The sequence below is a fragment of the Syngnathus leptorhynchus genome, chromosome 1 (assembly GCF_054491065.1).
Source record: "Syngnathus leptorhynchus isolate UIUO chromosome 1, UIUO_Slep, whole genome shotgun sequence".
Classification (NCBI taxonomy): Eukaryota; Metazoa; Chordata; class Actinopteri; order Syngnathiformes; family Syngnathidae; genus Syngnathus; species Syngnathus leptorhynchus.
The window spans coordinates 5,977,802-6,000,249 of NC_141195.1; the positions used below are offsets into that span (position 1 = coordinate 5,977,802).

The 22,448-nt window shown below is 44.2% G+C and overlaps 2 protein-coding genes across 2 annotated transcripts; one reads left to right on the plus strand and one right to left on the minus strand.

The window, feature by feature from the left end:
• The first annotated feature begins 1,254 nt into the window (after positions 1–1,254).
• On the plus strand, positions 1,255–5,637 carry aaas (achalasia, adrenocortical insufficiency, alacrimia). The gene is made up of 17 exons (XM_085913933.1): positions 1,255–1,351; positions 1,581–1,715; positions 2,213–2,340; positions 2,550–2,605; positions 2,684–2,775; positions 2,879–2,925; positions 3,105–3,203; positions 3,285–3,428; positions 3,569–3,689; positions 3,759–3,883; positions 4,108–4,168; positions 4,254–4,344; positions 4,490–4,583; positions 4,669–4,736; positions 5,034–5,112; positions 5,227–5,311; positions 5,407–5,637. The coding sequence occupies exons 2-17, from the start codon at positions 1,605–1,607 to the stop codon at positions 5,557–5,559; spliced, it is 1,554 nt and encodes a 517-aa protein (XP_085770059.1). The 5' UTR covers positions 1,255–1,351; positions 1,581–1,604; the 3' UTR covers positions 5,560–5,637.
• A 1,063-nt stretch (positions 5,638–6,700) lies between these two features.
• Positions 6,701–21,029, minus strand: LOC147061572 (uncharacterized). The gene is made up of 54 exons (XM_085935027.1): positions 20,936–21,029; positions 19,467–19,673; positions 18,773–18,789; positions 18,645–18,677; positions 18,114–18,146; positions 17,943–17,996; positions 17,498–17,599; positions 17,242–17,319; positions 16,883–16,927; positions 16,724–16,777; positions 16,530–16,583; positions 16,307–16,360; positions 16,164–16,217; positions 15,999–16,052; positions 15,872–15,916; positions 15,735–15,788; positions 15,611–15,655; positions 15,461–15,514; positions 15,276–15,374; positions 15,140–15,184; positions 14,942–15,040; positions 14,807–14,860; positions 14,619–14,726; positions 14,478–14,531; positions 14,302–14,400; positions 14,170–14,223; positions 13,916–14,014; positions 13,782–13,835; positions 13,617–13,670; positions 13,035–13,088; positions 12,677–12,730; positions 12,514–12,558; positions 12,294–12,392; positions 12,074–12,181; positions 11,933–11,986; positions 11,780–11,833; positions 11,632–11,685; positions 11,471–11,524; positions 11,267–11,374; positions 11,110–11,163; positions 10,948–11,001; positions 10,713–10,874; positions 10,528–10,635; positions 10,189–10,296; positions 10,026–10,079; positions 9,816–9,923; positions 9,660–9,713; positions 9,466–9,573; positions 9,335–9,388; positions 8,708–8,815; positions 8,333–8,621; positions 7,811–7,998; positions 7,482–7,724; positions 6,701–7,388 (listed from the first exon to the last, which is right to left on the minus strand). Exons 1-54 carry the CDS (start codon positions 21,027–21,029, stop codon positions 7,242–7,244), a joined length of 4,473 nt encoding a protein of 1,490 aa, XP_085791153.1. The 3' UTR covers positions 6,701–7,241.
• Positions 21,030–22,448: the final 1,419 nt, after the last annotated feature.

Sequence of the window (22,448 nt, forward strand, 5' to 3'; positions counted from 1 at the left end):
GCGTGGAAATCGGGATAAACAATCAGTGGGCCTTTGAGATGCGCGTGCTCGCGCGCGCGGCCATGCATGCATGCATGCATACATGCATGCATGCATGCATGCATAGAGTAAACTCAATCTTAAAATAACCGAGGATGTGATGTTGACAGTCAGCAGTCGAGGTGCAACGTGCATTGCAAGTCACTACGCTGCGTGCCAAGTCAAAGTGCCGCAGCGTCGGTACATTTACTCAGTGCTGGCACCGGCGCAAATGATACGGAATGTGCGCTTCCTCGTCACACACATCCGATCTTAAAGCAAGCATCGTCGATGGTTCTTTGGGTTCGTCTATAAACAGCATCGTTTAATGGTGTAGCGTGAGCGGCGCCGCACTGGACCTCACGCGTAAAAGCACGCACTGTGATTCCAGACCTGGCATTTGGTTTGCATTTAAGCGGTCAGTACGACATTCCCATACCTTTCAGCTCGCTTGTTGTCGCGTTGTCAAGTGAAAGGGTGGGCTCAGCTTTCTCTTATCCTCACGATGAACAACCAATTGTCCCCCCACCCCCCCTCTCCCGTCCGTCCGTCTCTTCTATTTCTCGTCCTGTAATCCAGCAGTTTTATGTCGCCGGGACGGTTCCCAGCGGGCAAATGTGTATGGATAGCTGGGGACCCATACAACGTGCAGCCGCGCTGGGTTTCGTAGGGGAGGGGGGGGGGGGGGGGGGGGGGGGGAACTGTCTCACTCCCAGTGCTGAATTGACGTCACGTAGGTGTCGGGATGCGCCGCGAGAGGGCACTGCACCACTCCGAAAAAGAACTGGATTACTGCATTTGTTTTACCTCATGGCAGCAGAGGTGGCCAAAGCACTCGTACCTTGTACCTAAGTAGAAGAACAAACTTTATAGTTCAAATAAATTACTTGATTAAAGAAAAAAAAAAAGGTTTGGGGGAATATCTTGCTTCTCATAATCTGTTGCTGTCGTCATTAATAATCCCTGGTCGACATTTCTCCCTACCGCTGTCACTGTTTCTTTGTACTATTGCTTATGTAACTTTATTTATTACTACTTATGTATTCTTATTTATGTCTATGTCGTTTGGAAAGGTAACTAACCTTTTTTGTGAAGGATTTGAAAGAACATATATCTGCTTTCAAATGTCGCAATTAGGAATAAAACATGCGCAAAGAAAAGTAAATACTTGAGCCATGACATTGTTTGTTTGGATCAGTTTTTATGCACCACTAACCTTTGTCCTCTAGAAGGCGTTCTTAAATTTACAAGAAGGAAAACATGACGTCCTGTTTGTTCCTCCTGAGGACCCGTACGCCTCTACGGCGGGATTCCAGCATTTCATATACCAAAGGTAAGTGTGCAAAGATTTTAATTTGTATTCATTAGAAACATAGCAAGTGTCATTTGACCTGGCATATGGTTAATTAAATTTCTTATGAATCGAAACGCAAATTATATTAACCGTGCTGACATCTTTGTCATTTGGCTGCTAAAGTGTTAGCGTGGCATAGCAATAGCATAAGCACTTCGATGGTGTGGAACGGTTGTAACAAACAGTTGCTCTTCATTTGTACTTTAAGATTTGTTCCAACTCCTTCCAAAAGATGTGTTCTCTGGCTTTGTTTAACCCTCCGCTTCCCCTTGGACAAACGACTCTGCACGAGTCCAACAACGAGCTTCTGACGGGGAGCAACGCGGAGGAGCGGCTGCAGCAGGTCGTTAGACCTGCTAACAGAACTTTGGACATATATATTTTTTTCCTCAGAGCTAAAAAGTATTATGATTATATACAAATTCCCCCATTGTTTAAGTAAAATAAATTCATAATATTTGCGCACGTTGACAGTTTTGATACATGTGCCCATTAAACTCTTAGCCCAAACAAGTAAACAACAATAGAATCACTGTGTTGACAACTTACTGCCATGTGCTTTTTCAATGTTCACGTTAATGGGCCGAAAATTTCTCGTTTGGGCAGACACACCACACTTAATTATGAAATTTGGGTTGTTGTTGTTTAAATTGCAATAAAATAACAAATGGATAAAAATAAAAGCAGCAAATTAAATGTAGTTCTATGTGAAGTAAAACACGTGAAAACTGCATCAAAACTACTCTACCAAGTACAATTTACCTTTCGTTTTTATATAATACATTTTGAACTGCTGCTTGATGTAAAAATATCTCATGGTATATTGTGTGCTCTTTCCAGGACTCAAGTCCTCAGAGTTTGTACTTCCCCCGAGACTCCCTCAAGCTGCACAGTCGCACTGAGAGCAGCAGCAAGGCGGCCTTCCTGGACCACTCCGAGACCTTGTGGATGAGGAGTGCAGCAGCTTGGTATGCGCATTGCACCTTAAATGCTGACATGACGCAAACATGATTTCATTCAGACGGCTCGGCCAAGTGAAGGTTTTATTCCTGTTATTTTTTCCTTCTGAAGAAGTTGAGTAAATATTGTTCAAGGGAAGTGTTTTGTAGGGGAGGGATAAACTATTCAAAACTGTGACAATTATTTTGTATGTTAGAAACCTTCCTTTGTATTTCAGGCGTGATGGTGGTTTTACAGGGCTGTTAAATGAAATCGCTAACTCCCACGAAGAGGGTACGTGAGTCATGATGAGTGAGGTGGGACATATTCAGTCTTGTGCGTGTACTGTATATCTTCTACTCCTTTTTCCAGTGCCGAAATGGTTGTCTGTGAGCTCTGGGTGCATCCTGGCATTGCTGCAGAAAATCTCCTCTTTTCACAACTCCTTGTTCCCTCATCTCACAGTAAGCTCTGCCTGATTATTCAATCAATCGATATGCGTCAATGGATCTTAATGATGTTCGCTGCAAAGCTGAAGTTTGTTTCTATCTGTCTTGTGGTCTGTAGTTGAGCAGCGAGGACATGATTGCAGAATTTTCACAAGCACTTCACTGGTGAGTGAGATGTATGAAGAACTTAGACCTTACCTCGAGTCAGAAGCATCTGGAATGGACGGATGGGTCACATTCAATTTTTAAAATTTAGTTAATTGAGAAAATGAGTAAAAAAAAAAAAAAAAAAAGAATCACTCTGTTTAAATGTGTAACTGTGTGTAATCGGTACGATTTGTCAGGTCAGACTGCGTGGTGCGAGCCTTTGCTTGGCATCCTCACACAGATAAATTTGCCGTTGCCCTGCTGGATGACTCAATAAAGATCTACAATCCCAAAAGGTGACCTCCAATGCTTGAAAGATCCTGAGAGACGATGGGGCTTTTCCTCATAAAACTGGCCATGCCTTTTGTTTGTTTTAGCGGCACGACCCCAACCCTGAAGCACCGTCTCCAGAGGAGTGTGGCGGCAGTGCAGTGGAAGCCGCTGTGTGCGTCTGGACTCGCCGTGGCATGCCAGAACTGTTTACTGGTCTGGAATGTGGACCCTTGCTCGCTGTCCACCAGGCATGTAAATGCGGGTATCGTGTATTCCTTCAACAGCGATAAAGAAGAAGGCCCTCAATCGCACTACTTCTGGCAAATAGCACAGTGCTTTTTTTTTTTTTTCTTTGTGGTGAAATGCCCCATATGTCGCTGTGAAACAGGCCTTCGTCCGGATGCGCGCAGGTGTTATCTCATCCCGGCCACTCGCCAGTCACTTCCATTGCTTGGTCACCCAACGGGTCTCTCCTGGTCTCGGCCTCGCCGAAGGACACAGCAATGATGGTACAAGGTTTCACCATGGTTCACAATCATTTGGTGAAAGTGCTAAATTGTCAGTGTGACTTGTTTCAGGTATGGGATGTCGCGACCGAGAGCTGTGTGCCTCTCCAGCGCGTTGGAGGTGGAGGGGTCAGCTTTCTGTCCTGGTCCACAGATGGGAGCCACCTTCTTGCCTCAACGCCATCTGCGCTTTTCAGGTTCACATTCAAATGAGTATCAATTGTAGACTGTCGAGGGTTCAGGGTTAATCAGAGTTACTTTAAATGTTGATAAGTTATTGGACACCTTAATGGTTGAAAAAGTTTACATTTATTTATCGTGGTTTCATTTTTTTTTTTTCCCTACTTGCCAAAATCTGCAATTGAACAAGGTTGTGTAGACTTTTTATGTTCTCATCAAATGACGTCTGGTTATTCTTCAGGGTGTGGGAGACCAGGAGGTGGACGTGTGAGCGTTGGCCATGTGAGAAAGGCCGCTGCCAGGTAAGCATTGCCGCCACATTTCAATCACTCACTCATTTCTAGTTTCATTACAGCAATACAATTTTTAATTTATTTTTTTTGTTAGTCCGGCTGTTGGAGTCCAGATGGGAGTAGACTTCTATTCATCGTACAGGGAGAAACTGTTATCTACGCTCTCACCTTCACTGAAACACCAGGTTAGTTAGGATAGTGCCACACAATTTGTCTTTCAAAAACAAATGGGGTACTAAATGTTGGTTCAGAGTCTTAACTTAAGAAAAATGCAAAGTACCCAAAGAAAGTGTGATTTGCCACGACTGTGATTTTATGATTGTTTGATAGGGGTCCTCACAGGCACAACCAAAGGGTCACCAGTGGCATCAGTGGTGGCCGACCTATCGCAGACAACCTTTAAGACATCCCAGGGAGATGTCGCGTAAGAGCTGTCATTTGAAGCAAAAGACCAAAAAAAAAAAAAAAACAGGTATGAAAAATATGATAATGGGAGTTTCTTTGTGCAGTGTCGGTGGAGAGATCCAGTCTCTGACTTGGGATCCGAGAGGAGAAAGACTCGCTGTGCTTCTCAAAGGTTTGCTTATCTTCACATTGAGTAATTTACAGTACATTCTTGATTTTCATTTTTTCTCTTTCACTTAATTTTTTTATTGATTCAGGCCACATAGCAGAGAAAGTCAAGACGATTAGTAAACGGGAGTTTGGGGTTTCAGTCTGAAGAGTAATTTTAATCGATGAAAGTTGCACCTGAGTTCTCGACAAGCTATGAAAAAAGTGTGACTTTCAGTCACAAATATGCTAACGCTAATGAGAAATGTGGAGTATTGTTGACATTACATACAGCAGTTGCTCATTTTTATTGGCCTTCCAGGTGATCCGCAACTAGACCGACCTGCAGTCATTCCTGTCTTTAAAACCAGAACAAAGCCCATTTTTGAACTTTTGCCATGGTAGGTGTTTCCATCCGTGGTTGCCTTTCACACTTGGACGCTGGAGTTCCTTGTTGACATTTTCAAAGGAAATGTATCCAAATGCTAAAATGAGTTTCTGTTTTCTATCCGTAGCGGTTTTGTTCAAGGGGAGCTTGGTGCCCAACCGAGACTGCTGCAGTTCCACCCGAATTTTCAACACGGAGCTCTGCTCACAGTGGTCAGTAGTCCCCTCTATTAGACTCCTTTTTAGAAAACATTGTGTTTTCTCACCCCAACTGGCTAATGTATGATATCAAATGTTTGGCTCCATAGTGTTGGTCCACTGGAAGAATTACCCACGTGCCTTTCTACTTCCAAAGTGACATCAGTCAATTTAGAATCAATGGCAGTCCGTCGCTACCACGTCCTCTGGAACATTCTGCCGACCTCGTCAATCAGTCTCTCTTTACTGAGCTCTTGTCATGACCATCAATCACATCATGTCACAAATATTTTCCATCAAATTCGTGTCAATAAAATGTATTGAATTCATTTTTAAACTGATTCCTGATGTCTGTTTTATTTTTAAATGAGACAAAACTGTGGAAAATTCCATTCTGCTATCATAACTTGGGATAAAATGACAAAAGACTATTTGTAACGCTTTTTTTCCTTTACATACCTACTTCCTATATGGACGCCTCTCACAATTATATCTCTATATTACATATGATTCTTTAGAGACAACAATCCTTAGCCACACTGAAAGCGCTTAAATTCAAATTTGTCGCATTATAAATGTTTCACTTCATAGTTAATGTTAGCTAGTTTGATCAAAAGAAAGAGAAAACTTTCCCACGCCTGTGATATTTTTATTGAAAACTCAAAGCAAAAATCAACTTCTTCATTCTGTTTTCCTTTTATTTCCAATTTACATCAATGAGAAGTGTAACAAAATAAAACCAAAACGGATCATAATAAAATTAATTTAAAAAATGTACACACCCTCACGCACACAGAGGCGTCCCACCCTGGTTGTTATTGAGCCACTTGGTTCAGCTTTGGTGTGTGTGGACTTCAGCAGAGGTCTCGAAGTGTCCCCGGTCGCCACCTGTCTTACCCGACGGCCCCCACTTTCTGCAAGAGGGGGAAGGGAGGGGGGGGGGGGGAGTGTGAGCGTGGTGTGAGGCTAGTGGGAATTCGGGCTGGGGTAGAGGAGCATTTGCTACCGACTATTACAGAACTCATAGCACCTTCTGAAGAGAGAGCCACCCGAAGCAAAGGCAGCCGTTTGGATTTGAGATGTGTTTGTAGTCATCTCTACATTTTTGTTTTTCAGCGTGAGGTAGCTTCAAACCATCTGGGTGACTACAAGAAATGGCGAAATTGCTTAGGATTTTTGCAGAGCAAATTTTTGCATGAGAGTAATGGGCAGTGAAGGGGTACAAGACTTTGGAACATACACCCCCAAATGTGACCTCACTCTCCAAAAAGTGTTAGTGTGCATATAAACACATGTACACACATAATGTGGAAATACACATCAAACCATCTGGTTGCTTATAAACACAGACCTTTACAACAATAGAACCAAGGCTTTATAATACACAGTAAAGGTTTTGCTCCTGCTCACGATGGACAGGCGTGGAGTACCTGGAATATTTTCAGAATATTTTATTGGTCTACACGGATTCAAAATGCCATATTAGTGTGACAGGAGGGAACAGGGAGGGAGGTGGAGTAGGACTGGGACAGAGGTTGTGCGGCTGTTCTGTAGTGGAAAGGGGCTTGTTGTACTTACAAAGTGAAACCCCTCCAGTCCTACCTCATCTCTGCCCGTTCAAGTGAGACAATAAATAAGTGACATCAAGTCATGTTTCAGTTCTCCACAACTTTTGCTCAGTCCCTCTTCCTCCGGACTCATACCCGTCAACAGTGGGCCATGACTGGAAACATGACTGGATCTCAGGAAGCGTGTTGACAGAGATGTACACTTATTGCCGATGCCCATCAGTGCTAGCATCCAACTTGGAGAGCACTTTGTTGTGAGATCAATTTTCTTTTCGAATTCCAGTCTTCTTTATTGTGGAATTGTGTGTAGTGTTTCATGGTTGAGTTTACTTCGTTCCTGTTATTCTGGGGGGTTGGGGTCACTGTGATATTCCACTTTACAAGAAGCAGACTGGGCCTACATCCACGCCAAACTCCTGATCCGCTCCTCCGATATCCATAGGAGCAATGTCCACGATAGGCAGACGGGAGGTTTTCTGTGTTTTGTACTCAAAGACAGTTTGGCCCCACCGGCCTGTGTGTTTCTGTTGCCGCAAACGAAAGAGAAAAGAACATGTCACTTTCACTCTCGCTTACACTTCACGGAAGGTTGTTTTCTGTCTGGCATCTGCACTCACCTTGCAGCCATCTTCCAACACGCTGTATGTGAAGCGGCTGTTGCCTTCTGCGCGGACCTCCACATCGTTGGAGCCCTGCAGCAACAAAGCCTTCTTCAGGTTGCCAGCGGCCTGATCCATGTAGGCGATGCTGTTCTTGCAGTGGTACGTGAGGTTCTGGGAAGCCTCATTGGAAAGAAGCCTCAAGAAGGTCAGTTGAACACTGGCGGCGTTGGCGGCAGGGCCATCCTGGGCGTAGCTGAACTGTAAACAAAAAAGCAGGGGAGATGATTAGCTACGGTCAGGAAATGCTAAAATGATCGCGAGGTTGTTTGTTCAGTTGCACTCACGTGGAATCCTCCGTTCATGGTCTCTCCAAACCAGATGTGCTTGCGATCCTTGCTCTTGCTAGTCCACCAGGACTTCTTTGGTATATTGGCAATCGTTGGGTAGACGCAGGTCTCGCCAGTCTCCATGTTGCAAAAGACCTTGATGGCATCAGCTATGCTTCCAATGTTGGGGTCAACCCAGTAGTCACCTTGAGAGATGGAAGAAAGCCACAGAGTTGAATTTACAAATTCCGCTATTAATTCAGGTACACGTGGCTAAGAAGAATTTGGCCCGTTTTTTTTTTTTTTCTTTTTGGTATGAGTCACTGACAATGTGTTTGTTTCGATTATTATTTGACTTCTCACTGAGGCTGAGAACAGATCCTTGTGGCGCTCCAACATATAGCTGTGTATTTCCCAGAGTGGATAAGATAGAAGCATTGACTAATGCTTGAGTCTTTACAAATTAGACTTTGGCTTTATATCCGATTAGTTTTTATTTCCGTCATATATTTATCCTTCTACGACAGCAAATATACTTACCACTCTTCCATTCAGGGTGGCACAGTTTGAGGTCTCTGCAAGAGCGAGCGGGGTTCTTCTGAGAGCCATCGGGGCTGCGCAGGTTCTCAATCTGGTTGTTGAGCGACTTGAGTGTGGAATCAACCTCAACATCGTGCTGTCTCAGGGAACTGGAGGCCTCATCAGCCCTCATGTATCTCAGTGGATCGGGAGACTTTTCAGTCTGACCCAAACCAGCGAAGGCAGACATGTCAATGCCAGGGCCTGGGGGCCCAGGAGGACCAGGGGGTCCAGCGTTTCCAGGAGGACCCTAAAGAATACCCAAAACAGCAAATGAAGGGGAAATACTATGCAAAAGAAATAACATGAAATGAAATTAAGATCTGATTCACGTACGGGTGGGCCACCCTCTCCAGAGCGTCCACGAGGTCCAGGTGGTCCAATTGGGCCAGGTTGTCCGTTAGATCCATCTTTGCCAGCGGGTCCAGTTGGTCCAGGTGGTCCCTAAAGAAACAGCATTAAGCCAAATGGAAAAGTGGATGGCCATTGGCTATGATGTAAATGTGATTTCCAAACTTTGCATATTGAGTATAAAACCTTCCTTGGTTCAGTGACGACACCCAAAAAGTCCAAAGTATTCAAAATGTACTTTCAGCTTCCCTGTATTACTCCAATCACTTCCAGACCACTTCCCTTATTATGCATGAAGATAATTGATGTGGTGACATTTCCCTTCATTCCTCTTATCATAACCCTTCTGCTTATCTCATCTACAAAAGATATTACAGCCTATTCTGACCCCCTCCCCCCCAAGAGTGGTTACCCCCTGTCTGTCAGCCTCTTTTCCTCATTACAAAATGCCTCCAGTGCCCATCTTATCACATGGACGGGGAATTAAGTCCTCGCACTTTGCTGTCCCCATCTTTGCCAAGTGATTGGAGAATTGCTCAGAGTGCACCCTGTGACCCTCATTACCGTCAAATAGCTCACGATGGAAAAATGTACGTGACTCATTTTTCACACCTTAGCTCCGTTTGGTCCTGTGGGTCCAGAAGCGCCACCATCTCCAGCGGGACCCTGTTGGAACAAATGAAACAGATTAAGCAACAAAGTGAATGCAAATTAAAGATGCTTAATGGTTATGAGTTCCTTACGGGAGGTCCAGGAAGACCCTGCAAACCAGTGAAGCCACGGTGACCTTTCTGTCCTCTCTCGCCAGACTCACCACTCTCTCCCTTATCTCCACGTGGTCCTTGGGGTCCCTAGATTGTAGGAGTGATGTCTCAAAATTCATAACTCAAATAAAATCATCTTCATTCTAAAGTAGATTTTCATTTTAGATACTCACAGCCATTCCTCGTGCGCCTGCGAGTCCGGGAGGTCCAGCAGGTCCTTGTGAACCCTAAAGAGAGATGTTCTTTCTTGTTCATATTCAATGTAGTGCATCTCTTCTCTGCTCTTATGCTAGATTTTTAGAAGTGTCAGTTTTTTCTGTGTTACTCACAGCTTCTCCTCTGTCTCCTTGCTTGCCAAGAGGGCCAACAGGGCCAGGGGCACCAGGAGCACCGGGAGCTCCAGGGGCACCAGCAGGACCAGTGTTACCTCGCTCTCCCTATAGGAAGAAGAGCTCATAGATTTAGTTGTTCTTTCCATAAAGTTTTTCCAATCCCTTTTTTTCTCTCAGAATTGGAGAGCTTTTACTATTTTCTCTCACCTTGATTCCAACCGAGCCATCTCTACCGGGTGGACCATCTGATCCAGGGGTACCCTGAAACATAGACGGATATACTGAATACAGTATTACCTTTTGTGTATACGTATAGATTCACGTAAATGGAGTTATTGATATGTCCGTCTGTCTCTGCATTTAAGTTCACCTCTCTTCCAGTCTCTCCAGCAGGTCCAGTAAGTCCAGGGGGTCCTACAGGTCCAGGAGGTCCACGGTCACCACCGGAGCCAGGAGATCCTTGTTTACCAGGCTCACCCTTGACACAAAGTGGATATTCATTTGATACTTATTGTTCTTCTTTGGTGCCCCCTCGATGTCCCAGAATCATGGTCTCTTTCATGACTTGAGAATATTCATAATTATAAGAACGATATGATTTATGAGATGCAAATCAATAGAAGAAAAAGATTGGGGCAATGGATGTTGAATAGTTTTAAACCCAACTACAGTATATAACGGAGAAATACGGAAGGAATCAATAACTTACAGAAGGTCCAGGAAGACCTGGGAAGCCTCTCTCTCCACGCTGACCAGGCAAACCAACAATACCACGAGATCCAGCCAAACCCTGAGGTCCTGAAGGTCCATCAGCACCCTATACAGACAGACAGGATATGAATCTAGTACAGATCCTCTCACAGCAGTAAGAGTCAGTCAGAAAGGGCAACTCACAGGGGGTCCATCTTCTCCGGGCTCTCCCTTTTCTCCTTGCGCACCAGCAGGTCCTCGAAGACCAGCATCTCCCTGTCTTCCCGGTGCCCCTGCATCACCACGGGCGCCCTTTGGTCCGTCTTTACCAGCGGGTCCAGCAGGTCCAACGGAACCAGGATTACCCTGTGACAGAGAAAACACCGTTGGTCAAGAGGAATCATAAACAGAACTTTTAAGATCATTTGGAGATACTTACATTAGGCCCAGGAGCGCCAACTCTACCAGCAGCACCAGGGAAACCAGTGGCACCCTGTCAAAGACAGATCCGCTTGTAAATACAATACATTTTGACATTGCACTTTCACAACTGGTTATTCTGTTCATCCTGTTCTTGTAAAAATTTCTTGAGATGACTTACAGGAGCTCCCTGAGCACCACGTGCTCCTTTAGGACCAGAAACACCAGTTGGGCCCTGACAAAGAGAAAGCACCACACATAAGTACTGTACTTATATCTCATATAGAATTACCTTCTGTGGAATCAGATTAAATTTGGGGCTATTTCTGAGTACCCACCACAGGTCCGGGGGCTCCTGATGGTCCCTGAGGCCCGGATGCACCAGCCTCTCCCTTCTGTCCGCTCTCACCAAGCTCTCCCTTGACTCCAGGTTGACCATCTGCACCCTGTATGTATCACACATGGCAGCAACATTGCTATATTTGATAAAGAGTACTTTAAGATGAATGTTCCGTGAGAAATATAAATATCAATATACATACAGGAGGTCCAGCAAAACCAGCAGGCCCAGGAGGTCCTCCCTCACCACGGTCACCCTGTAAAAGGTTAGAAGAGACTCAATCAGATCAGGCTGAATTGTAACAGGATAATACAAAGCTCATTAATCAAAAAAAACATCTGATTACAACAAGTGCAAGCTTACAGGTGCACCACGAACGCCAGGAGCACCAGAAGGTCCTGCAGGTCCATTCTCACCCTGGGTAGAAGAAAACCAGTCAAGCCGATCATAATAACTTACAACTTGGATAGTCTACCATACAAAAGTCCTATTAGCAATGCAGAAGTAGCACCTTGGCACCATTTGGTCCAGCAGGTCCAGGAGGACCAATAGGACCGGTCAAACCCTGAGGAGGAAGGGAAAGGACCCGAGTAATTGATGTTCAGGAATGTTTAGAATTAAAAAAAAATAATAATCAAAAAGCACAGCATCATTGTGGACTCACTCTAGAACCATCCTTTCCAGGAGCTCCTTCAGGTCCCTTTGCTCCATTATCACCCTGTTGGACAAAGAAAAAACATTTTCATCATACATATTGTCATAAGGTAAATGTGAAAGGATTTTTGAACAAGAAGTAGTGACGCACTCTGTCTCCTTTGGCTCCTGGGATTCCACCGGCTCCTCTTTCTCCGGGCATGCCCTGCAGGCCAGGGGGTCCCTGGGGTCCTGCAGCTCCAGCAGGTCCAATGGCTCCCTAAATGACGATCAAGGTAAAGATTTTGATGATGAACAAAAATGTTGGTGGTACAGACTGAAGACACTATTTTAGGTTGTATTCAATAAAAATGTTTTGGATCCTTACTGACCTTGGGTCCATCACTTCCAGGTGTTCCGGGAAGTCCGCGTGGTCCTTGCAGACCCTGAGGACCAGCGCCACCCCTCTCTCCAGGGAAACCACGTTCACCCTGTTTGGAAACAGGTACTCTGGATTAGCAGGAGCAACACAGACGTTATCATGCCATTTAAGTAAAGGTGTCAAAATTGTATTTCCTCTTTAAATAACAGAAAAGGAAGATTAAAACGTACTCTGGGTCCAACAGCACCAGGAGCTCCACCTTCTCCAGGAACACCCTGTAGAGAGAAACCCAAAAAGTTACATTGACCACTCTGACAACATCATCACACTTTGGCACCATTCAGTTTCATCAAAAATTGTAGTATGGAGATGTTGAACAGAAAAAGTATTCACCTGGTCTCCGGGTTTTCCAGCCTCCCCAGGGGAACCAGTTGGTCCAGGCAGACCCTGTTTGACAAAAAAGTGACTTTTTTTTCCAATATGTTGTGTTTATCCATCTTTAAAAGTGAGAATAAATATACATTCACTATTTGAAAACTAAGGTTTTGCAGCAATTTGGGATTGACTGGTACACCTGTACTTGGTTTCTATGAGAACACTGTGAGGTTTTGCATCTAGATCTCCATGTGTATTTCCCTAAAGGGTCAACCATACATGTGTAGGCTAATAATCAGAGATCCATTCTGAGCTGGGAGGGACATTCATTGTGTTGGTCCTCAATATGATTGTAGGGTTTGATGAAGGAATTAACCTGGAAGCCAGAAGGTCCAGGTGAACCTTGCTCTCCTCTCTCCCCAGCGGGTCCCTGAAAAAGAAATTGGTGTTAGAAAAATAAATCAATAAATTAAAAAGTGAATATGAAAGACTTTGAAATCCATTCTTGCTCCAATAAGTTCCACTATTTCATCGATTTTATTTTTGTTGTAAAAGTTTTGATAATGCCACTGCTGGCCACAAGATGGCGGCAGTTTTTTACACTTTGTAAGTTTGAAAGAAGAAGACGGAACAACAGGAAATAGGTCACCAGTACTTCAACATCAGCCTAGTTTATTGTGAAAATGAAAATAAAAAAATTAAACATTAAATTAATCATTTGAAATCCTCTGTAATCCTGCTTTTTTCATCTACAGAAATATGTATTTTTGGATTATAGATGTATATCGTGAGATAAGTTAAACGTGTTAGCTTGGAAAAAAAAAAAAGGATGTTTACTGTTAACACATAGATGGATCATTACACAATCTGGAAAACAATCCCTGCGATGAAGGAGAGTTTACTGGAATAGTCTTGAAGAGAGAGATAAGCAATCTAGTAAAGTGAGAATGACACTTACAGCGGGGCCCGGCGGTCCGGCCGATCCAGTTTCACCATCTTTTCCGGGCAGGCCCTGTTCAGAAAGGAACACTTCAGTTAGCATTTTGCTAATAGAATTTGATAAATCCATCAATGGGCATGAAGGGCAGGTAGAAAACATTAGCAGTAGAGAAGGAACACTCACTCTCAGACCAGTACGGCCAATAAGACCTTTCTCTCCAGATTTCCCAGGCTCACCCTGTTGAACACAAATCAGACAGCCTTAGAAACACTCTTAATGTAACTGAGATTTTTCTAATTCTGTCCTGACAAACTTACATTGGCTCCTTTTGGTCCAGGGAATCCCATCACTCCCGGCTGTCCACGGGCTCCCTGAGGACCAGGGGGGCCGGGGCGACCATCCTCACCAGCGGCACCCTGTCATGATCAAATACACAAATGAAAACTGAGAAACAGATTTTTCTGCAGATGTAAAGAAAAATATTTATGTGTTCTGGCTGGTCAACCATTCAAATTATTTATTCATTATATTGATTATCATGCCTCAAGGAGGAATTCCACTTAGTACTCACAGAAGGTCCAACTTTGCCCTGAGGACCAGTATCTCCAGGACGGCCAGTAAGACCCTGCAAAATGCAAAGCAGTTAATCAGAGCTTTTCAAATGTTTCACTAATTTGTACTGTTGATGTGAGGCAGCACTCACTCTTGCTCCAGGAAGACCAGACTCTCCTGTGCGTCCGGGGTCCCCGGTAGCACCTTTAGGCCCAGCGGCACCAGCAACACCACGGTCACCGGGGGCACCCTGAAGAACATCAAAAGTCACAGTTAATTACAAGTGTCCCCATTCCAGCAGCCAATGCAGCTCAACAACGGACCCACCTTAGCGCCAGCGAGACCATCTTGACCAGGGAAACCACGGTTCCCAGGAGCTCCCTGAAATGATTAGCGGCAAAAAGCATCATCAGAATTAGAACAACATAACTATATCAAATCTTCTTGCTAAATGGAGGCAAAGCCTACTCTCTCTCCGGGAGGTCCGAGTGGTCCGGCAGCTCCGGGCTCTCCTCTTGCACCTCTCTTTCCTTCCTCACCAGCTGGGCCAGGTGCACCTAGGGGACCAGCGGGGCCCTGGAAGCATCAGGTTATATTACTATACCAATTCAATCATGTTGTAATATATAGTCAAATATAAATCCAAAACCACTTACAAGCTCGCCCTTAGGTCCTGCTTCACCTTTGAATCCTGGAAGACCAGGGTCACCCTAAACCAGACATGAAAAGGTAGAAGATGAGTAATGGTCAACAACTTTCAGAGCTTTACAAATCACTCTCAAGTGACTCACAGACTGTCCTTTGGGTCCCAAGGGGCCTGTTGCTCCCTGTGGTCCAGGAGGGCCTCGGGGGCCAGGGAAACCAGGGGCACCAGCAATACCAGGACCACCCTTGATTAAAAAAATAAAAAAAACAGGACACAGCAAAAGTCAAAACTGAGCAAACACACATGCTTCACAACGTTATCAAATTGAGGAGCGTGGACTTACAGCAGATCCTTTGGCTCCAGGAATACCATCAGTTCCGGGGTTACCCTGTTAGGCAGTGATAAAGGACAATGTGTCATAATCAGATCTTGAGGACAGTTTGAGGTCATTACTGGTGTGGACGATAATAATGACAAACCGATGCTCCGGCAGGTCCAGGAGATCCCGGAGTACCGGCCTCTCCACGGGAACCCTGTTGGCCTTCAGCTCCGCGGGCTCCAGTAGGACCAGCTTCACCCTACCAGGATACGATGACAACATTTGTACCTCCACAACAAGACATCACCAAGCTGTTTTTTAAGTCCACTGGAGGTATGTACACACCTTGGCTCCTGGAGATCCTGGGAAACCTGGAGCTCCAGCAGGACCAACAGGCCCCTGTTGACAGAAGGGCAAGGTTAGTGCTGTGTCATTTAGAATTATAATAATTTGAATGAGTTAAGTCGATTGATACAATATAAAAATATGACATACAGGTGGACCAGCAGGACCGGGCAAGCCATCATTTCCACGAGCGCCCTGTGGAGTTGGAACAGGAAAGTCAAGGAACAGAAAGGGAAGGATGCTTGGACAAAATAAAATAGAGACGAAAACTCACTGCGGCTCCAGCAGCACCGGTGCGTCCCCTCTCGCCTGGCAGACCACGTGGGCCCTGAAATGTTGGAAAATCAAGTTGAATTGAAAATCAACCACAAAAGCAATGAATGAGAATCATCACTAGTGAGAAGCACTCACCATGGGTCCAGGGGCACCATTCTCTCCAGAAGCGCCAGCCTCTCCCTATTTAAAACAGCCACAAGATTAAAAATCAATCAAATGCAGGTACTGAACAATGAATACAATTTTGAAGTGTTGTTCTCACCTTTGCTCCTGCAGCACCGTTCTCTCCTTTCGCCCCATCTAGACCAGGGTGTCCCTACAGTGAACAATGATAAGATTGCTCAGACCTCAATGAGGAGCGTTACATTGCGTCATAACGCCCTTTTCACGAGGATGTTTTTGATATCAAGGAGTGACGCCCACTTACTCTGTGTCCTTTGATTCCGGGAAGGCCAGGAGTTCCGGGGAATCCACGAGCTCCCTGAAGTGAACACGCACCAAGAATTGAAATTAGATATCGCTCCAGTTTCCTCGCATAACGTCACCAAGTGATTCAAGTTTATCTCCAACCTGAGGTCCAGCAGGTCCACGCTCACCAGCTTTGCCAGGTTTGCCACTTTCACCCTAAAGTGAAATAAGTTGAAGGGTTACAATTGAATGGCAGCAACTGGTAACTGACAGGAAATGACTGTGCTTGAAGGATGAGAATCGACAATGGAATATTATGGAGTGCAATTTTCTGTCCTGTCATGACTGCTGTCTCAAATACATTTTGAAGATAACATATCCTTACATCACTTCCTGGTTTTCCTGAAGGTCCAGGTGGTCCACGGGGTCCCATTGCTCCCTGTTTTGAAATAAATGGGCAGTGAACGTCACCTACGAAACAAACTTTCAAAAAATACAAGCATTGCTGATGTAATATTCATCAACCGCTAAACATAAACGTTGGTTATCTCAATTATTGGAGCAATTGTGAGTACTTACAGCTGGACCGGGCTCTCCAGCCTCGCCAGGGGAACCCTGGAAACCTTGTGGCCCCTATGTGAAATATAACATATATCAGGAAATGTACTTAAGTAAAAGCACATATATAAGATTTTTTTTTCCATGATTAGATTTTTGTGCAATGGTAAATACACTTACAGGGGCTCCGCTTGGTCCAGGAGGACCACGGGGACCCATTGGACCCTGCAAGGGAAACATACAGTGGTAAATTAATTTTGTTAAAACATGGATATAACAGTATTAATGTATTTCTCAAGCACCTTGAGGAGGATGTCATTTTACACTTAAATTAATTAAGTTGCAAAAAATATTGTATGTAATTGTGTGAAATGATGTATGAATTTTGTGTAAAATTAACAATTGTACATTAATACAAAAAATTGATAAGAATCTGTGTATGATTATGACTTTGACCGCAAGAGGGCAGCATTGCAAACATTTCATTCAGCATGTCGACTTGATGTTGGAACTGAGTGCAAAACAGGATGCACATGTACCATTGGTCCCTGCATCACTCCCATCTGAGCACCTCCGGCTTTCTCATCAAAGCCTGTAGACATCTGTGCAGCAAAGTTCTGAAGAAAAAAAAAAAAAGTTTAACACTCAAGGTACACTCACTGTGGCTTTATTCCAAGTAACACATCCCGACTCCAAGCTAAACAAAAGCACCCTTTGAAAAGACATTTTCTTCCCATTTGCACAGAAAAAAAAAGTCATGGGATTGAAATATTGGCAACATGGATTAAGACTCACCCCTCCAAGTCCAGGGGGTCCAGCTGGGCCAGCTGGGCCAGGGGGTCCGGGGTTTCCGGGAATCCCAGGCTCTCCATCCCTTCCACGAGGTCCAGCATTTCCCTTGGGGGGGAAAGGCATCACATTAGCCTTCAGTCAAAGGTCATGTATTGAAGAAAAGACAAAGCTAGTGCTATGGTCACCTTCCTAAAATAACGGCACAAGTTAGTATTTCGGTTGTTTTCTGAAGTCACAAAAAATGTATCGAAATTTGAACACGTTATATTATTTTAATCATTTTATTTCAGGGGTAGAATTGAATGATCTGTTCAATTCAGTATGTAGTCGATTTTAGCAAAGGACGCCCCCCCACCTCAAAAATCAATATATTTATCTGTAGTGCGTCAGTATTTGCGTGAACATGATAATAATAGTACACTTGATTTTTTTTTTTTTTATCTCCTACCTTGTCACCCTTTGCACCAGCCGGTCCACGTACTCCCTGGTCACCTGGGGGGCCCTGCGAGAACAAAATAGTTCAACTCAGCAGCTTTCCAAGTTTGACCAACATTTGCCCAGGCCAGCAAGAAATAGCTTTTAGCGGCCTACAAGAAGGCCAATAGATCATGATATTTACCATAGGGCCTGCTGGTCCTCTTGGTCCTACAACCTGCAGACAGAAAAAAGATTTGTAACAAATGGACAGTAAGCAGTCCTTTGCCCTAACAACAACAACATGATGGAGATTTGATTGGACGGGCCAAGTTTGGCTAAAAACATCACCTTTGCATGACCTCTGCTTGAAGTGACTTCACCTGACGTGTGTGCGTGTGTGCTATGAAGTTGCTGAGAGGATCTAAGAGGATTTGATGGGCTTCACTGCGTTCAAAGAATGCTGGATTTTGCTCATTTATAGAGAGTAACAAGGCCCCATGTAGATAACCCATAATGATCATAAGCCCCTTGGGGGGGGCTTATTGAACACTACAGGGATAAAGAAAGGGACTTTATGTGGATGATGAAATGAAAGGGCCTAATGGGACATTAAGGTGAGTCACTTTGAAATCTTTGAGGTGCAGGATCCATTGTTAGTCCAAACAATTGTTCTTTCGTGTGCTATTATCCAGTTTTATAAATTGCATTTTAGCCTCCAAAAGAATTTACTTACATCTGCAATATCACCTGGTTCACCTTTTTGACCCTGGTTGATAGAAAAAAAAACAACAATGTTAGTAAGCTAAAACTCAAGTTGAGAGAAATAAGAAAATTTCATATTGAATTTTTCCAGTGGCTCACCCTAGCGCTGATCGTCTCTGTCGGCGATGGGTGGGTGATGGGAAAGAAAGAACAACATATTTAAAAGCATTTCAAGACCTTTTATGGATTTTTTAAAGAAAAATCAATTCTACTGTTGAATTTGAAGGGAGGAGAAATGATCAAATATATCATGATGCTATAGTGATCAAACCCACAGGCCAAAAACCCATCTTGGTTAGTGGAGCCGAAGCAAAAGCAAGCATCCAATGTGATGATGATGATGAGAATGAATTATGACGGTAGATTTAGCTTCTTTTAGATAAAAGATGCCAGTGGATGGCATCACTTCACTCCAACCTTTCAATCATGGTCAGGTTCGATTAGAACTTTGGCAGAATGCCTTCTCGCTTTGTTTGGGTTTTATATAAATATAGAGCACTTTGACATCACACTGCAGAATTAATACAATGTGGAACACGACTGTAGTGATTAGTTTGGACTTGAACTCATTCACTGCAAACCCAGTTAGAATTGACGTCTATGTCCGTCAATGGCAGGATCCAATTTAAGTGAACTGTTCAAAAGGAGGGATTCAAAAATGACACGAGTGCTAATCACGCAGCCAGTTTGGATCATGCAGCATTGCCCATTCGGTAGGTAGCGTTAGCAAGGGTGAGACAAGCAGAAAGAGTAATTTATTTATTTATGGCTAGGCGAATAAATAAATTACAACCAAAGGGGGCACTGGCATCAGCAGGGCACACGGGGCAGCACTCTCCAGGTGGGATGACAGGGTAGGCACACTCCTTCATCTCCTCGCAGATTATCTCATCACACAGAACCGCGCCGCTGTCACACACACAGATTTGGCACGACTCTGGCTTCCACACATCCTTATCGTGATACAGATGGCCGTCCTGGATGCAGCCGTCTGCCGCCTCTGTTGTGACCAGCAGGGCGTGTGTGGAAGGGGTGAGGGGAGGGGGGGGGGGGGAGGCAACGAAACAGTTCCAGAGAAAGTTAGGAGAAGTTTTAGCTTTTTAGATGCGCATTTGTAGTTTAGAAATTGCTTGGGAAAAGGAGGATGTGAGGTGGCGGGGGCATCATCAGGGTGAGATGGAAGGTGCGTGATTTGTAAGTCACACAGGTGTCCCTGAGTCTGTAACAATTCAAAGCGTTGCAAGATGTACATAGTTAAAACAGTAAAAGAGATTCAATTGTGTGATTGAATGATTGGAATGACATTTGCTTCAACTAGTGCTGCGGTGACCCGCAAACACAAGTTTGAATTTTATTTCACAAACTTACAAAAGCTAAAACTTGGCATTTAAGTTGCTGTGTCAAAAGCTGGAGTGAATCCATCTTCTTTTTTAATGTGGACAGTGTTGGGCCTCTACTGCAGCTATGAATGAAACGCTCTTTCAGGAACACTGTGCCCAATTGACAAGCTGCTGCCTTAGGTAAACAGCGGGGTCTCCAAAAATTCTCCATCTGGACCACATAGTGGCGTCAAGCACCCGGACAAACACGCCGGCGACTTAAGAAAGCTTGATTTGTTTGTCTGGTCAACTGCTTACTGCTGCTATTTGCTTTTTAGGAGTATTTAGCATGAAAGTTGCCATTTACTCCTCAGCCAAAATTCAGAATGGAGATGAAAAATGCACTGAGCTATAAATTGTGTCTTTTATTCATCGGCTTCCCACTCAATTCATAAGCGCCACTGACTTGCTGCTCCCCTTTGAGCCTGCTAGGCTGAGGTCACACACACTGTTGAACCCTGACATTTCCCATCATGACAACAATCATTTGTTGAACCTTCCTGACTCTCCAATTACATTCATAGCCAAGCATCCTTTTCTGTAACTTTTAAACCCAACAGACAGGTGTCCCCTTCTGAGGCAGCAGAGTACAACCTTCAAGAATTTTTGAAAAACATTTATCTGTAGAGTCGGCACTGAGCGAGTACAAATTGTACACCTGCTCGGCCATCCCGCACAGACAGACCTTGACATCCTCACCCAAGCTACAGAAGAAAAAAAACGGACCCCCCCCCCCCCACGCTACAAAATCACAGCATTTCAAATCGTACTGCAGACTTCAATCGTGTGGTAACTCCTTGTCCAAAAGAGATGCTCGTCATCATGTTTTTTTCTCTGTAAAAACAAAAGTTACAAAAAGAAGAAAGAAAAATGGACTACTTACGGCCCTCCTCTTGCTGACATCTGACGGCAGCCAGTAAAATAAGTTGGGATGCTACAAGTAGCAGAAGAGTCCTTGAATCCACAAAGCTGAACATGTCTAAATGTTAGACATGCAATAGCTTGGGTGAGAAATGAAGGGATGGAGGAGACGTTGAGTCACTCGTGTGTTGAATGTGTGTTCCCAGAGACGAAAGGCACCATGCAGTCAAACCCTCCAAAGACTAAGTGGAATCCAACGCGGGGCCCCAGCTGGCACTCTGCACCCACCGCGTCAGGGCAAGCACCGCGGTTTTATGTCCACGCTGTCTTGCATGGATCTTCGTATATTCCAAAATGCCAGTCCTTCCCCCAGACCCCCTGTCGAGCTGAAACCCGAACCTCATATCCCTCCCTCAATTCAACACCGTCTACTCTCCCAGGGATTTTTTTTTTTTTCGGCAATTCCTTCTTCCCTTGACCCGTTTGGCCTGTCCAAGAGATGCACCTTCACTTGCAGCCGATGTGGACGGCAGAGTGCAGACCTTATTGCCATATCAACTTGAATGACGGGCCATTCTCAAATTTGTTAGTACCTATGAAATATTCAGTACATCGAATAAAATAGAATTTCTGGCCATGGGTCGGCAGGGCTGATTGTTACATCTGTGGATTACGGATTCAACTTTTTGACAACTTTCATGTGTTCAACTGGTCAATGTGTTGTGTTCACAGTCCAGTCCAACTTTCTGTGACGTTGCTATGTTTGGACAGAGGCAATTAACAGGAAGTTGTGATGAACAGTAAACCATTCTGTGAGGAACTCATTGATGAGGTTCGACCACTTCTTGCGGGAACATTTTGCTTCATTTTTTCTAAGTTTGAATCAGATTTGAAATTGAATCAGCTGGCGCATGATTTAGCCTCTCGCCTCTTACATTTCTGTCACTATTGTATTTTGCAAAGCCGCAAGGTGATAAAAAGTCAGCGTGATGGTTATCGCAAAGCGCCGTGTTAGCTCGGGCCAGGTGAGCAAGCTTGAAAGCGGGTCTTTGTCAGGCAGAGAGGCCGCGTAATTCCAGGGTTGTGACCTTCTGGCAAGCGCCGTCATTCCACATGAAGCAAAGAAAGATTTGGACTGGACATCCTCTCTCCGGTGAATCAGTTTTACGGGACACCGTAGCCTGGTTCACAGCTTACAAATCCACAACAACTAACGTGCTTTAGCTATGTGCTTTAATTCATTCAAAAATGATAATGAGGTGTGCTTGGGTAACATTTCAGGAGTAATAGCTGAATTGACAGACACTGTCAAATCATGTAAAAAAAAATATATATGTCAGTTTAAATCTCAGTATCGACCAAGCAGTAAACTCATGTAATATCGCAAAGAACGGAGAAAATCTACTTATGAATGCAACCCTAATGCAGCAACAGCCATAATGCTAAATGTGAATCATATGCAACCTAAAGAGTGAGCATTATAATAATGTACTATTCAAAGTTAATTTTTTTTTAAATTTCATTTCTCCACATCC

Excerpts from the sequence above, each read along its gene's own strand:
- aaas (XM_085913933.1), top strand. The coding sequence starts at position 1,605 with ATGTGTTCTCTGGCTTTGTTTAACCCTCCGCTTCCCCTTGGACAAACG. Across the intron at positions 2,606-2,683 it reads CGCTAACTCCCACGAAGAGG|TGCCGAAATGGTTGTCTGTG; the intron begins GTACGTGAGTCA and ends TCCTTTTTCCAG. Across the intron at positions 3,204-3,284 it reads AAGATCTACAATCCCAAAAG|CGGCACGACCCCAACCCTGA; the intron begins GTGACCTCCAAT and ends TGTTTGTTTTAG.
- LOC147061572 (XM_085935027.1), bottom strand. The coding sequence starts at position 21,029 with ATGTTCAGCTTTGTGGATTCAAGGACTCTTCTGCTACTTGTAGCATCC. Across the intron at positions 15,041-15,139 it reads CTGGAGCCAAAGGATCTGCT|GGTGGTCCTGGTATTGCTGG; the intron begins GTAAGTCCACGC and ends TTTTTAATCAAG. Across the intron at positions 14,532-14,618 it reads TCGGACCTCCCGGAGAGAGA|GGAGCTCCTGGGAACCGTGG; the intron begins GTAGGCTTTGCC and ends TAATCATTTCAG.